The sequence below is a fragment of the Eubalaena glacialis genome, chromosome 1 (assembly GCF_028564815.1).
Source record: "Eubalaena glacialis isolate mEubGla1 chromosome 1, mEubGla1.1.hap2.+ XY, whole genome shotgun sequence".
Classification (NCBI taxonomy): Eukaryota; Metazoa; Chordata; class Mammalia; order Artiodactyla; family Balaenidae; genus Eubalaena; species Eubalaena glacialis.
In genome coordinates this window covers 221,176,963-221,193,674 of record NC_083716.1, presented here as the reverse complement: position 1 = coordinate 221,193,674, position 16,712 = coordinate 221,176,963, and the positions used below count along the sequence as shown (strand labels likewise).

The following is a 16,712-nucleotide window of genomic DNA, read 5'->3' as shown; positions in this document are numbered from 1 at the left end:
GTAAGTCACCAGGCCATGGTTCCGCCCCAAGATGTCTGCTCCATACCTGCATGAACACCTTTCCAATGACCACATCGTCGTCATCCTTAAACACTGTGCTGAAGACTACTGTGACTCTGTCCTTTTTAGACTCAACATACCTGAGGGAAACAAAACCCATGAAAGTGAGTACAGAACCAGAACAGGGTTTTGTCAAGAACTTGCTCTACAAATGAAGTAGGAGGGTAAAGTCACGAATCTGTTAATTCATAAAACAAGGTGTGCCAGTGAGACTAAGTATTTATGGCCAACAAAGTCAGTATAATAAACACATGCCCTATGTGAGGCAAGAGATGAAAATCACCCAAAGTGGATGTTATTAACTTGTCTATATGCTATGACATGGAATCTAGAGTTAGTGATTCTCAGAATTCCACTTTAAAGAATGTATTTCTTTATATACTATGAGACTCATAGCATGCAGATGATCCAAGAGTTGCAACAACACAGAACCTAGTCACCCTCTGCCTCCCGATTATCCAGCTATACTACTGAAGGGGACTCAAAATGGTGGTGCCTTCAAGGAAAGCACTGGATTCTCTTTTCATCTTTTGCCAACTTTCAGTATCTGGAGACAAGGAGAAGTGGCCTTTCCTCCCCAACACTTACATCCTGGGTTAAAAAATTTTATGAGAAAGACACTTCAGGGGATTCACACAATAGAGTTTAAGGTTTGACTTAGCCGAATGACTTTCAGTAAGCACGCGTGACAGCCACACCAGGCTTCAGGACCAAATTCTATACTCACATGGTCTCATCATCCCTATAATGGATAACTGCCCTGTTCTCTCCTTCCTTGCCCTCTTCTTGGAATTGGAAATATTTCTCAAAGACAGAGGCAAAACAGTTTCGTTTCAACATGCCAGCCTGATGCACGATGGAATCCTTGGATGCCGGCAGATTTTCAAGGTCATATAGCAAAGAGACATTGTATCCTGGAGGGGAAAAAAAAAACACCCAACAATTATATTAAAAAAAACTTTACAGGTTCTAATGACATTTTATTTTGTCTCAATGTCTATACTTTTAACCCAGGTAGAAAGCTGTCCATTCCCATCTACTTCACAGGGCAAACGAGATGAAATAAAAAATCTTAATTCTTGCAGAATTACTGTAAATATATATATAGCTAATTAACAGATACTACGCAAAAATTTGAATCAATATCAAAGATGACTGATTACAAATAAGGAATGGGAGGAAGTCATAATCCTGGAACCTTCATTAGAAATTTAATGTTCCAGACACAGCTGTGAAGGGGGCTGAAGATGCTATCAAGCTATAATATGAGTTACATATTTTTCTCTGAGGTTTAACATGCCAAGTGCCAACACGGCCAGCAGTTGGGTTGCTTTTTGATAATAAAATATACCCGCTTACATGCCATCGCAAACCCTGAGGGTGGAGGTAGGGAAAAAAACCTAAAAAGGAAAAAAAAAAGGGTACATATACCTCCCCAATAGATTTGTGTACCCTGTAAAATTTTCAAGGTGTTTTAAAATATTTGACTTCATTTGATCTCCATAAGAATTCTTTGGGGACTTCCCTGGTGGCGCAGTGGTTAAGAATCCGCCTGCCAATGCAGGGGACACGGGTTTGAGTCCTGGTCCGGGAAGATCTCACATGCCGCAGAGCAACTAAGCCCGTGCGCCACAACTACTGAGCCTGCACTCTACAGCCTGCAAGCCACAACTACTGAGCCTGCGTGTCGCAACTACTGAAGCCCGCGCGCCTAGAGCCCGTGCTCCACAAGAGAAGCCACCACAATGAGAAGCCCGCGCACTGCAACAAAGAGTAGCCCCCTCTCGCTGCAACTAGAGAAAGCCCACGTGCAGCAACGAAGACCCAACGCAGCCAAAAATAAAATAAATAAATAAATAAAATTAAAAAAAAAAAAAAAATAGAATTCTTCGAAATAGGTAGGCCAGAATATGGTTATTCTCATTTTAGAGGGAAAAAGAGGTTCAAAGAAGCAAAGTGCCAGGCCAAATGCAGCATGATATGAAGGTGGAGGCAACTCTTTTTTGAGCTGAACAAAAACTGGGTCCAAATCCTGGCCTTGACACTTCTGGCCTTGGACAAATTGCCTAACTTCTACAATTCCTGCATCTGTTAAAAAAAAGGGTGGTGAGTTGGGGGAGTCTGCTGGGAGAATTAAAAGAACACACAGTATTTAAAGTGCCTGGAACATAGCAGGTCATCAATAAACGGGGCAGAACAGGGACTGAAATCCGAGTGTACTGACCACTACACTATTCTGCCTCCTTTATAGCGTGTCCAGTACAAATTCCAACAAGGCTGGGATGCTTTATTTTATAATCCAGTGATTAATACCTGTGCAAAGGCCTCTAGATGATTCTGCAAGAGTATCTGTACATCACCGAGGATCATTTCATATTCTAGACAACTGATGGGAATAATTTTGCCAGAACTGTATAGATTTTACATTTCCAAGTATCTTAGACCTTTATACTTTGTTACTATTTAATTTCTTCCCAAAAGCATTCCTGGGGTCTGTGTTTTTTGTTGGATCTATCCTCACTGAGAGCACTGGCTGGCTATCTAAATCTCTGTTCTAGATAGTGCTTAGCACATTTTTGGCACTCCAATATTAAATAATATCAATCACCATTCCATTTTGGATACCTGAAAACCAGATAAACAAATAGACCACAAGATTAGATTAAAAAAGAAAATATTTAAACTTGAGGTCTGCTAGTTTTAAGAAGCCAAATAAAACAAACTAAATAAAACTATAACTGAAGCCAGACTTAAGTATGGCTTCTGACATGATGAACAAAACATACTGAAAATGAAGAAAAGTAAAACTCTAGTATGCCCTGCTGAGTTTTCCAAACTTGCCTAGATAAATCCATAGAAAAAGAGGAAGAGACATGCTACCTTCACATGTTTTTATACTTTGCACTTGTCTGAACACAAGGTCTGCAATTTGGTAGTGTGTGCTTTAGCACAGGAAGTGGAAGAAAAGGCCCAGAGACAGAAACATAAGCTCTCTGAGTTATACTCTGCTTGTTCTGATAGATTTTAGGATCTGAGCAGTGACAAGCATGTCCGAGAGTTCCTTTATGCTTTTTCTGCTCTAGTTCTTTTTTTTTTTCTTTCTTTCTGAAATTCCTTGATTCCTCTTAAAGCCTACAGTGTTATTTATCTTTTGGCTTTTATTTCTGAGATACGTTTGTACCATCAATTTGGGGATTAACACATTTCAGTATTCTTTAGGAGTGCAAAGCTCTCATCCATAAATACTCCTAGTAGCAAGTTACATTCCAAAGGCACTTTTTCTTTATTAGATATTTTGTTTCCAAAGCAGCATATAAGGGTCACAGGAAGGTATTCTAATAGGAATGGTGAGGTGGTGTCATGTTGTTGTTTTTAAAGTAACTTGTTAAAAGAGACAGACACACCTTCCTTTTTAGAAGGATTTGTTAGTCAAGGTACCACAGTCACAGGATTTGAGTAACAAATATTATGTTCCAACAGTCTTACAACTTGGTCCTGACTATGGGGGCCCGGCTAGACACCTCAGAATTTGACACTACCACTTAATCATAGGGATAAAAATACTGTTTATTTTTTTCTACTTTAAACTTCCTTTAAAGCTGTGTAACATAGCTGTTCTAATCAAGGATGGCCATGGTGCTTTCCAATACCTCTGGCCATGAAGGAGGCAGAGATCACTGATCAGAAGAACAGATAAAAGGGGCTGAAATTTTTGTTACTTGAAAATGTGAGAATAGTTGTGAATATTGCTTTTCCTTCTCCAAATGTACACTGTACAGACAAAGGTGTTACTAGGGGCTAGGAGGGAGACTCAATGTTTGCTTAGTCTTCTCAAAAGGCATTTTAATCATCATGGGCAAACAAAGGTGGCCCTCTGGCTGAAACATTAAGGGAGAGTCATTAGGCCTTATCCAGTAAATGTTAAAAATGGCATACATCAATTCTCTGTGTGACTACAACAATAATGTGTACCATTATTGGACAATGCAAAGCCCCTTGAAAGCTATTTTTACGGAGAGAGTTGAAGTGGGAACTGAACTCATGCAAAAATATTTGTAAGATGAATTAACATTTAAACGAAATCCTTTGGCTAAAAAAAGCATAGCACAAAAAAGGACAGGTCTCTTTCTATGTCATCCCACAGCTGCTCACATTACTACGTACCTGATTCTGGATTTACCAAAAAACTCCCGTACACTCTCTTTAATAACTAGAAAACACAAAAACAAATAGGTTAATTCAAAGTCCATGATAATTTCATTATTTTCAAAGCACTGTGCTGGCTAAGCTTTTCCTAAGCCAGCGTTCTTCCTTACTTTCAAATGGCGAATGAGAAACTGGATACAGAGGGGGAAGCAGATTTATCTGAGTTACCAAGCAAATCACTCACAGAACTGCAATTAACTCCAAAAGGTTGGTCTAGGATCTGTGTTTCAATCAAGGTTCACCCTTTACTCTTTTAGGACTCAGTCACACCCGTTACATGACAAGATAAAACCAGAACTGTCGGGAGCTGATTCCAGTTAGCTTGCTTATCTTGTATGCTTTAAAATTACTTAGCTCACCATCATCTTTTTTTAAAAGACAAAAAGCAATGGATAACTGAATCTTAGCCAGTTATTTATGCTGGTGGGTCCACAGAAGCTTGTACTCTCTAAATGTCTTTTTCTCAAAACCAATCCTTACAGCTGGCTACTTTCCAGCTTTTTGGAGTAAATGATAAAACAAGAGCCCCTTTTACACCTTCTTATTTTTTCTCTGCCAGTATGACTGCTCTCCCTGGTAGAAACTGCTCCTAGGCTGACATGGTTTAAGAAACAAACTTTTTATTCGGGAAGCAACAGTTCCGACTTAAATGTTATATGGGACACATTAAGCGGTAGAAAGGCAGTTATTTGAAGAGAGAAAAAAAATAAATATTAAAGTCACTAGAATTTAATAACCTCTCAGTATTTAGTAGTCTTTATACGTTTAAGAGGCAAAACACAGACAGGGCTTATTACTAAGTCTCATTAAAACCTTACACTTAGGGAGGAAAGGTGTCATCACTATTTTATAGGAAGGTAGAACTGAGGCCAATATATTAACCCTCAGTAGTATAACAGGCTGTGGGGTTTTGTCTCTAGGCATCCAATTTCTAACTCTATGCCACCACAAACACACTAATGATCCTCTTGCATTTTCTGGGATACCAAAAAAAGAGGTACTGAATCTAAGACAAGTTACCAAGTTAAAAATGAACAAGAGTACAAACTTGTTTTAATTGTAAGAGTGGCATGTGTGTTTTAAAGGATCCCACTAGCCAGCGAAAAGCACTGCGAACACAGGCAGCACTAGAGTGGAGGTCCATGTGAGCAGGGCCTCTGTCTCGTTCACTCCTGTGGTCTCACTGCCCATCTCCCACATCCGGGGACTCATAATAGATCTGAGCAAATGTCGATGCTTTTCTTCTAATCTTATTTTCAATGTACTCTCTAGGTTATTTAAAACAAACAGAACAAACAAACCAACAAACCAGGAGCAAACCATTTATTTCATGTCCCATTTAAAAAAATTATCACATGGTAGGTTCTTTCCCCCCATTCTTAAATATTCTTTAGTATTCCACATATCAACCATTATCCTATAGCTGGAAGAAATTCTCAACGTACAAAACTTGGATAATAGGGTGGACCTCACCGCATGAATCAGTGACCACACTTTTTGTATAAAGGTAAAAGATAAATAATGCCACTTGTAGTTCCTATTTGGTGACCATACAGCCACTGTAAGGTATCTCTTTTACAGAAGAGGAAACTAAAGGGAGAGGTTCAAGGTCATAGAGTCTGTTGACCTTCAGTTGTCCCATATACCACTTCTCCTTAACTGTCTGGGGGAAAAAAAAGTAACACACATATCCCATTAACAATTTTAACTAGCTACAATCCTGTACTGTGTGTACTTGGAGGAAGGGAAAATCAGATGTGGGAGAAACCACAGCACCTAAGATTTAGTTTAATTCCAAGTTACCAAGTTAATACTCTGAGATCTAAGAGGTTTTTAGAGCCAAGATTACACCACATTCAACTCCTCTGCTCCCTCCTCTTGGCAAAACCAGCCAGCGCTTCCCTGCTGACTTCACTTGCACCTTTAACCATGATTCACTTTTCAATTTGTGCCCCCTCTTCCAACCAGCCACCAGAAGATCAGACCTTCCTACCCCAGCAGCTGCTTTGAAAAAGGGCTTTCTGCTTTGAAAAAGGGCCTGTGACAAAGTAACAAGCTTCCTGTGGTTATCCCAGGCTGGTCACTGTTTAACCAACCCAGGGAGCCATTTACTGTGCACTCTGCCCCAACACTGCGAATGTTACGTACTCCACCCACTTGAGTGGGTGGGGCTGTTTCTTTGACCCTTGTGGTACCTACGAGAATAGCAATGTGTTCTGGAGTTCTTCTATAAGGAAAGCACAGACTGGAAAGGAGATTTAAGAAATCTAGCTTAACACTTTCTCTCCCTCCCAAGGATTGTTCTTATTGCACCTAGATCTTTAAAGAGAGAGGACTATCTAGGGAGAATGATCACACAATTTTTTAGTTGTTTGTTCAGATGTTCAACAGTTCTTTCCAGGTAGTTGTCTTCTACTTCATGTAATGCACGGCCAGCTTAATGCCATTTGTTTCCCCTTGCTCTTCATCTGGTAAAGAGTCAGCCGGTATCACTTACATAATTAATAATCTTTCAAATGCTTTAAAAGACTAGGTCTTTCTCCTGAAGCTCTTCCTTTTCAGGTAAAATAACCCTGAATACAAATTCTCTAAACCATCCTTCTTCCCTTGAATTTATGAGGCAAATCAGAAAAGGTTTTAGCTCTACCCTTGAACTTACAGGGCAAACCAATCACATATGAAGAAGTAAGGGAAGTGACTGTGTATGGCTCTTGGTATTCTTCATGGTTAACATCAATTTTAGTTTTTATTATTAAGATTTTGATTATACTCTTTTGCAAACAGCCTTTTTCATTACATAAATTTTAAATAAGTCAAAAGCTACTACTCTTAATCAGAAAGAAAATATATCTGATTTCATTCACCAGACTGTATCTTCATTCACCAGATTAAGGAGAACCTACTTTGTTAGAACTAAAAGATATTTGAAAACTGATTCAGGAACTGAGTCATACTTCCTGCTTTGAGACCCAACCACAACGTGCACACACTGGTGTAATAGCATTTTCTTTCTTCCATAAATGGCTCTCCCCAGAGCAAACATAGTTCAACAGGAACCAAACCCATTGAAAGAAGCCAGTGAATAAAGCATGGCCATCAAGAGTTTCATAACGCATGGACACCCTTTCTTATTTCCCCTAAGGTAGTCATAAAGAAGAGCAGATACTTAAAGAGGCCAGCTCTAAAGAGCATTAAACTAAAAAATTTAAAGGGCAGATTTGTGCCTAAATTTCCAAAATGAGAAATTAAGATTGTAAACTTGAAACAGGTCAGAGGTTATACACCTGCTTCACAATGTAACAGAAATAGAACAGAACCCATCTCAGTCTTGTAGATAGCTATTTTTGTATTGGTCAAGGAAAAGCATTCTTTGCTATATTTTTTGAGAACTAAAGCTGTTTTTGTTTTCATTGGATAGAGAACATCTTTATTTCTTCAGAGTAAAAAGCAGGCAAGCAAAGAACCAAAACTCTTTCTGGGAAACACCCTTCTTTACGACTATGGGAAACAGAGTCAAGAGCCCCTAGTTAGGTGAGCAAGCCATCCAGAGTGGCCCGTGCCAGTAGGGATGACTCAGTGCCGTGGATCTTCTAGGAGGGGCAAGCTACCAAGAAAAGGTGAGGAGGAAACAAGAGTCCCAAGGAAAAGTGATGTGGAACCTACCTCATCAGCACCATGTGCCTGAAGTTCCTTGTAGAATTTCAAAGAAATACTGACCATTACTTTTGTTTTGTCTCCATTAGGATTTGAAATATGATAGAGGACTCCATCAAAATCTGCAAGGAAAAGCAAATAAGGTTGCTTAACTTGGGAATAGGGAATAATATCTCAAAGTACCTGCCTACATGTTGCAGGCCACAAGGAAGTCTCCCTTACAAGTAGGCATAAAAGTAAAACTGCATTTATTTTAAATCCATGTGGAAAGTCAGCAGAAACACTGAGATAGAATTATAGAGTACTTACCCCTTTGCTCTTTTCTAAAATTACAAAGCTATTTTTACTTTAATCACAGCTTGGTGCTGAAAGAATTTAAAAAAAAAATCTTTATTGTGATGTATTTTAAACATGTATAAAATATAATGTATAACAAACCCCTATTCTCATCATGGCTTCAACAATTATCAACATATGGCCAATCTTGTTTCACTTAGACACACCCCTTCCCAATGATTTATTCTGAAGCAAATCGCACACGTCACTTCACCCGTAAATATTTCAGAATACATCTCTAAAAGGTAAAGAAGACAGTTGAAAAAAAAAAAAAAAAACCCTAATTCCACTGTCATGCCTAAATTTAAAAAAACAATTTATTAATATCAAATATCCAGTCAAGCACTGAAATATTGTCTCAAGAATTAAAAAAAAAAATATTGTTGTCTTACTTATGTAAAATGTTCAAAGAAGAGAATGAATAATATTAAGCCATTCTTGATTAGGCCTGATAGCTTAGCTGACTTTTTTTTTTTTGTCTTTTAGCCTATTACCTTTTTTAAAATTTGGACCAAGCTGTTAGTCTCCAAAAACTGAGTGACAGTGGTGATGTTAGTGAGGTTGTTTCAATATAGAATCCCTGTGCACAGATAATCATCATAGTACCAAGTTGAAGGAATCAAAAGGAGCCACATTTAAATAAGTCTAATTTGAATGTCAGAATGTGCTGTGTTGGGACGTTGTGGCCAACTCTGCCACTCATGTTCTGTTGATCCTGTCAATAAAGACTTCAGCTTCAAAAAAAAAAAAATTGTTGTCTTATTTGAATTAGGATCCAAACAAGCCCATACACTGCATTTGGTTATCCCTTAAGTTTCTGTACTCCACAGGCCTCCCCTCTCTTGTAGTTCTTGAAACCAGGTGCTGAGTGTAATTACTTTAGGGAGATCTGGCATTGCTAGTTAGTATGAGGGGAAGGGGATGGTGCCTGGCCTCCAAGTCACAGCACTTCAGAGCTGCAAAAAGTGTTCCAAGATCATCTAGCCAAGTACCCTCATTTCTACAGAGCATGACTGTCCAACTCCTCAAAGTTCACACAGCAAGTGAGTAGTAACAATACCTAATTCTTTCTAGGAAAAGAAAGCAGTAACATCTCCTCTGACTTGTGGAACAGGTCTCTAGCACTTTTGTGATTCCCCACTCCTCTAGTGCTAGGCAAACTAAGATGATGGTTAAAGATAATAACATAATATTTCCAAATTTAAAAAACCTTAGTTTGTACCACAAAATTAAACCCGAACTTCTAAGATATCAGCAGGAAACTTTATATAGCTCACTAAATCCATGGAATAATCATCTAAAATAAAGACCACACACACACACACACACACACACACACACAAAAAGACAATCAAGATAGTAGCCCTAAAAAGCTTATTTTAGGAAGAATTTTATTTTCTATTTTTTATATTGTGCCTTCTTCTTAGTAGGTGAGATAAAGGCACTTACCTGCAAATGTTACTTCTACAGCTTCTGGTTTGTTTCTGCAAAACAAAACAAGTCCTTTAGTTAAGATAACTATATTGCTGGGACTTCCCTGGTGGTCCAGTGGTTAAGACGCCGCACTTCCAATGCAGGGGGCATGAGTTCGATCCCTGGTCGGGGAACTAAGATTCTGCGTGGCGCATGGTGCAGCCAAAAAACAATATAACTATATTGCTGCTTGCCTTCAAGGGGACTTGCAAAAGGCTCCTGAGCTTTACTTAAGATCGAACCATCCTGTAAAAATCTTATACTTACCATTGATCCAGGTACACAATTCATTTTCTCATGCATCTAAACCTCTGGAGTTATTTAGGGTGGAGGACTGAAAAAAGGAAGCAGGACAGATAAAGCTTTTGTTTTGCAGCTGGAATCTCTGCTGTGGTTGTGCTCACCTTCAATTCTCAACTCCTTAAGACCATGATAGACACGTTTGTATATGTGACCCACAAAATGCCCTCTTTTGGTCAATCCCTCCCCCACGGGACATACTCAGTGGAGGTAGCACACTCAGCAGGAAAACTGCTAAACAGAGCATAGAATGGTTTAAATTTACTTAAAGTGAAAGGATGATTTCAGGCCATAAACGATACAGTTCTATTCCATTTCAAAGACAATCTGTTAGTCTTCCTACACATCTTTCCCTCTCCCTTATATGACCGAAGTACTCACCACTCTCCTTAGTGAAGCCCTCTTTGGTTCCACCCTAGTTTTTTTGGTTTTGTTTTTAAATTCCAGTGTGTACTTCCATAAAGTGTAGCACAAAATAACACTGCGAAATCACTGAGAACAGTTAAGACACCTGTTTTCCAACTTTAGCCTTTTCTTCAGGACCATGTTTTCAGACAAATTAACACTACACGCCTTCATTTTCTTGCCTACTCATCTATGAAATGGGAGAACACAAATGATCCTACCTACCTCTCACAACTGCTAAAGATAAAACAAGAGAACAGACACAGAAGAACTTATCCTGGAAGGCAAAGACAGTCTAACACCTTCTGGGTGATTCCCAGATGAGCCTGGAACATGGACTTCTATTTGATAAATGCTGCTGAGTTATTACCTAGAAAGCATGACATATATCCTAGCTATAAACAATAACGGTCAATTAACCTCCAGTGAAAAGCTACTTTACATGCTTTCCTCACTTCTCCTCAAAGCCCAATGGTAGGAAACGAATGAAGACTCTACAGTTTTATCAGCTAACACCCTAAAACTCAAATGATTCCACTTTGTTTTATGGGCCAGCAGACAAGATATACACATTTTCATATTTATTCTTGCCTAGCTTGCTCAAGACCTCACGATCAAGTGCGTATCTCTTTTACTATCTCCGCTCCCTCACCTGTAAAAGGAACAAAGACTGAGTTACCCTCCAGAGTTGCTGGGAAATAATGGAATAGATAACGTGGTTTATGACTGTTAAAAAGCTGCAGCAGAGCTAAACAATGCCTTTCAAGGAAACTGGCCTCTCCTAAGCATATGTTAGCCCTGTTGTAAAATCAGCCTATATAAATCACATACAAAGTTCCACTCTGTTTCTTCAAAGCCATCCATATGTGACTTAGAAAAAGTATTTTGGGTGTCTGAGAATCGAAGCATCAAGTGGGTTTACGGACAAGCAGTGAGTTCGAAATATGATGAAAGAACTGTATAAAAAGTTAAGTTGTTTCTGATCTTTCATTTGAAACTGTAGCCTGGAGACTAAGGCAATGAATGGCCAACCACCATTTTTCACTTCTAGAAAACAGGAGCCAAGGAAGAAGTAGACACGTTAATCTACAGCCCGCTTGAGTGAAATATTAAGAGGCTGCACAACGGGAGGAAGCACTGAAGCACATTTTCCAGAGGAAGGCTGGCTGTGCCAAAGAGGCAGGGTGGAGGCTTATAAAAGGCCACGTTGTATCACTTAGTAGGCCGCTGGTTTTTTTATTTTTTTAACCTTTAGGCTTTAATTCAGCCAAGGAAGGACTGAGTTCCTCACTTTCTCACTTCATCAACAGACCGAGAAAAATCAAGTATAGATAAAAAACCTTAGGGTTCCAACATTTTGACTCTGAAATTCTGCATTTCTCTAGGCCGTAAAGTTCCCTGAGCACAGCTCCCCACTGGGAGAAGTCTCTAAGATCTATACTACGTGGTTTGCTGCCTGACTTGGGAATATTTGTCAAATCATTGCCATTAATATTTTAGCTTACTATTTATGGCTGCATAAAGGTTGTAGAGGAGAGAGACAGGCTGCTGAGGAGAGCACTGGGCCAAAGGAGTCCTCCTGAGGCGTCAGCTGGGAGTCAGAGGTCTGAGAACTCTGTGCCCCAACACGGAAACCGCACGGAGCGGGAAATACACCACGACAGGGCCGTGACTCAATTCCAAGACCAGGTGTTTCTTATTTACTTTTGTGGTTTAAAATCATGGAGCTAGAGGGGAATAAGATTGGTCTGGGAGAAAGTGTATCATTTAATAGGCCAAAAGGGTAAATCGTTAAGTTATTTTCTGTTCGACCGTCTGCTAAAGTTTCAGATGCTGGGGGTGAGTTTAATCACAGAAAAAGCGTGTCTTTCAGAGTTGACTCTTCACCTCAAGTTCTGTCCCTTACTGGCTATGTAACCACAGGCAATGTTACTCAAATGTCTGCAAGCCTAAAATTCCTTTTCTAGAAAACGGAGATTAAAAGCATCTACCACACAAGGTTGTTGTGAAGACTAACCGAGATGCTATGGGGACAGCAAAGTTTCCCAACCAGGGTCTTGTGACTAAGTTATAGATATGCTGAGATAATGATCCCCACAGCCCTTAGGGCAGCCCAGAGGCAGGATCTCTAGGGTAGACCATTTACCCAGATGTGCCACAGATATGGTCATGTTCTGTGTGTGACAAACCAGGAATCACCGGGGAAGGGTGCCTGTACAATGCTTAATGCATACGTCTACTCCCTCTCCAACTCCCAAGAGCCCCAGTTTTGTCAACTGTATTATTGGAACTGCTGTCTGTCACCCAGGCACACTCTGAAATGGAACAAAACCACGTTAAAGCTTATAGTAAAGCGCCTGGTTCATAGAAGGTGATCAATGAATTAGTTTTTCTTCTAGGTAGAATCAGAGGAGATCAGACTTCAGAGTCATGGTCGAGAGAGGTTTTGGGATTGTGGTAACTCCCAGTATCAGGAATTGGTCAGCACAACTAGGAGAAACAGAACCATATTACTGTCAGACTGTCGTAATGTCTGGAATCCTAGACTAAAGCTCCCTGGATAAGCCCTCAGGGTTACTGACTGGACAGTACAAGACACTAAAACATATTCAATTCATTCAGATGGGTTTCAAGAGTCATTCTTAAAATCCTTTAGAAAAAAATTTCCTTTTATCCTTTTTCTAAGGAAGCTTCTAGAATGTCACTAATCAGTCAATAAAGAACTCCTGGCAACTGTTATTATCCAATCCTCTTTTCTCACTAAGGGTTTTGGAGTTTTTACTCCCAAATGCATCCAGTTCCCCGTTGTTTATGTCCCTCTTCTAGTTATCCCTTCCATAAGCTGAATTAGAGGAATTATTGAGTTTTGCTCATCATCTCACCATAAAGTTTTTGATTACTCTCCTTTAAGTCCTCTCTAAGGCTCCCATCCTCCTTTTTGAGCAAAGCCTAGAAAAATGGATCATGCTAGGTAAGAGGTGGGTGGTCCTACTCTCTGTTAAGCCACGTATCAAAATAAGGAGAACAAAGAGGTTCTAAAAGCTGATTCACACAATGTCAGAAAAGTGATAAACTGCTAAAGAAACTAAGAACCATTCTATCTGGCTTCATCCATTGCTTCAAGAAAACACTTACTAAGCTGACTATACACACAGCGAGAATGCTGGGAAAACAAAGATGACAAAACCATAGGCCCTGCCCCTAAGGAGTCACACGTTTGGTACACACGTAAGGAGTGCAGCTCTGGGGCTTTATGCCCAAAGTGGTTCCAAGGCAGCCAGAGGGTGGGCAGCAGTGTGTAACTACAGTGACCTGTAAAAAGACCAACTAGATCGTCTCAGCAAGTCAGCCACTACATCCAATTTCTTCTAAATGCTTAAACAATGTCCTAATTCCAAATCACCTCAAACCAGTATGTCTCTCTGAGGACATATGCAGCATATTTGGGAATGAGAACAAGGTATCAGCAAGATTTAATTTATTCCTTTCTCAAATTTCTCCTCCCACAGTCCTCGCCCACCCCAACTGGCACAGCCTGCTTACTGAGCTTCACTCCCCCTCACAGAACCACAGCTCCCCACAATATGCACAGCTGTGGCAAGGAGCCAGCATGCACTTAAAACAACAGCAATTTGCATCTGACAGCATTTCCTCAATTCTGGACTCCAGCTAAGTCGACAAGCCTAGCTTCTGAGGCTGTAAAGGCTCTTGGTGTGTATATACTAAAAAAAGAATTAAATTAATTTGCCAGATTACTTCTGCTTTAATTGGGGGCCTGGGTAAGACTTCCTAAATGATTAAAAAAAACAAAAACAAAATGCTGTTGACAAGACCTGCACATGAGGTTATCTGCAGTGTTCAGCATAGCTTCTTAATCAGTCACAGTCTCTTAGTTTGGAGGCTAAGAAGAATCCTTAAAAGAATCCTTTGGAGGCTAAGAATTGGGAAGACAATTTACCAATAACTATCATTCTGTGAGGATACAGAAATCATTCCAATAAGCCACCTTCCCAGGAGGGCGGTAGGAGAAAAAAAAAAGGTAAGTCGTTTGGAATGAATCTTAGGCTTTGTCGGAACTGCCTCCAAATTAAAAGGGTGTCGTGACCAAATGTATTCTTTTTTTTTTCCTTTTTTAGTTTATTTATTTTTGGCTGTGTTGGGTCTTCGTTGCTGCACATGGGGTTTCTCTAATTGTGGTGAGCGGGGGCTACTCTTTGTTGCGGTGTGCGGGCTTCTCACTGCGGTGGCTTCTCTTGCTGCGGAGCACAGGCTCTAGGCATGCGGGCTTCAATAGTTGTGGCACGCAGGCTCAGTAGTTGTGGTGCACGGGCTTAGCTGCTCCGCGGCATGTGGGATCTTCCCGGACCAGGGCTCGAACCCGCGTCCCCTGCATTGGCAGGCGGATTCTTAACCACTGTGCCACCCGGGAAGTCCCCAAATGTATTCTTAAACAATTTAGATGACAGAACTGCTTTATTCGAAGGAAATTTAGACTTTTAGTAGGATGTCACAGGCAAGAAGACCCAGCAGGATGATATGAGAGGCATCACTCTTTTCTGTTTCATACTGTACAACACCCTTCAGTGCTCACAGCCCACAGGTAAGGAGGCTGGGCAATGGTTCGAGGCTGCAATTTACTCTGGCATGGGTACACTATGAGAGGCCCATAGAGAAGGACCCGCCATAAATCCATTACCATGCTCTGAGAGGCACTTAAAATAAGATCAACTTCAAAAGGAAAATTACTCTAACTGTATTCTGAAGTATATACGACAGAACTATTTTTAAGACTATCTCATGCTTATGTTCTTAGTAGCTGGAACAGTGCTGCATTTCCAATTGCAGACTTTCTGCAATAATGGAAATGTTCTACATCTCTGCTACCCAAATACCGCTGCTCCTAGCCACATGCGGCAACTCAGCCCTAGAACTGTGGCTAGTGTGACTGAGAAGCTTAATTTTAATTCACTTTAATTAATTTTTATTTAAACTTAACTAGCCACATGTAGTTACTGGCTATCATTATTGGACATTGTGAAGGTGGAAGATTCACTCTGGGGAAGGCTGCTCAGAACCTGATTTCCCCAACTGGTTTGTTGAGAAGTGTAAAGCAGGGTGGAGCTGACCTCTCCCAGCAGGTTCCCACAAGGGCCAAGCCTTTCAAATCTCCAGGGTTTCTCCTCAGCACTACTGCCTTTCTTTAATCTTTCTCTGATCTCCACCCCAACACGTGTCACCCCTTTGGTCCTCTGTAACTTTGCCAATACTCTCAGAAAGGTCCCCCTTTCCTGTTCCTGCCTGGTGCTGAGCACTGGGAGAACCCTACAAACGTTTATGATTATCACACTAGTTACCCTTCTCTGGAAGTTCTGGCTAGGCATGCACCTTGATAAATTCTTAACTACTTTACTGCTGCCTCACCTTACTGGTATGCCTGGAAATTCACACTCCATCTAGAAACAGGCTTCTGCTAGGTGTTACATTTGCAATCCCAGGAAAGCCCTACCTCCTCGGCTGAATATCATAGTCTCTTTTCAAAGATTTTCAAAGTGCTTTACAGCAGAATATGTTTTGAGCCCACTTACTTAAAGACACACCTCAAAGGGAAGATGGGCCAGAATAAAAGCCAAAACTTGCTGCCCTGCCCCAATATTCAACATTGCTACAACATATACTTTGTAAAAAAAAGTCCCAGAATTTCTAACTTATGCCTTCCAGACTTGAGTGCCTACTTTACTCCCACTGAAATGGTTAGTAGCTCTTTTTAAGAGTAATGTTCTAAAAGCAGAAGAGTCGAAGCTCTGAGTAATAGGCTACATTTCAGAATCACAAGTTATTAACAAACAAGTAGTTGTGAAGGTACTCCTACAGTACAAGGCATGCTTCTACTTGAAATGCACAGGCATTTATCTTGTAGCTCAGCTTATAACCACCCAGGTCTCATTTTTTGCTAGTCTAAACTTGAGAATTCACTTGAGATCAGCTGTGAAAATGCAGAAGTTAATTTAACTTCCTCCTATGTGCTACACTGCTCAAAAAAGTACATAGCAATCACCCAAAATAAGCCACTAAGCTGATTCGTTTGAACATTTAAAATGCAAAGCAACTGGTAAGTGAGGCTTAAGACACGAAGCAAGTTGGCCTAAAATATAAGCAACTGCAGTCTCTGGCAGGAAACAGCAGCTACGGCTCACTGTATGTGTTACTTCAAGAAACGCTGTGCTTTGTTTTACAGATAAAATCTGTGGCCTTATAAAAGAGATAGGAGACAATATATT

At 40.2% G+C, this 16,712-nt stretch overlaps 1 protein-coding gene and 1 non-coding gene across 2 annotated transcripts in view; both read right to left on the bottom strand.

Annotated features, from left to right (window-relative positions):
• ARPC2 (actin related protein 2/3 complex subunit 2) overlaps positions 1–16,712 on the bottom strand; it is a 29,638-nt gene that overhangs the window by 11,280 nt on the left and 1,646 nt on the right. Inside the window, exons 3-7 of the mRNA XM_061187296.1 lie at positions 9,706–9,740; positions 7,930–8,042; positions 4,225–4,270; positions 788–974; positions 47–140 (exon numbers count right to left, since the gene is read on the bottom strand). Of these exons, the coding sequence (XP_061043279.1) occupies positions 47–140; positions 788–974; positions 4,225–4,270; positions 7,930–8,042; positions 9,706–9,740 (475 nt within the window). The remainder of the gene's footprint in view (positions 1–46; positions 141–787; positions 975–4,224; positions 4,271–7,929; positions 8,043–9,705; positions 9,741–16,712) is intronic.
• LOC133079277 (small nucleolar RNA SNORA42/SNORA80 family) lies at positions 14,999–15,135 on the bottom strand. Its single transcript, XR_009698147.1, has one exon. It is a non-coding gene; the product is annotated as a small nucleolar RNA SNORA42/SNORA80 family (small nucleolar RNA).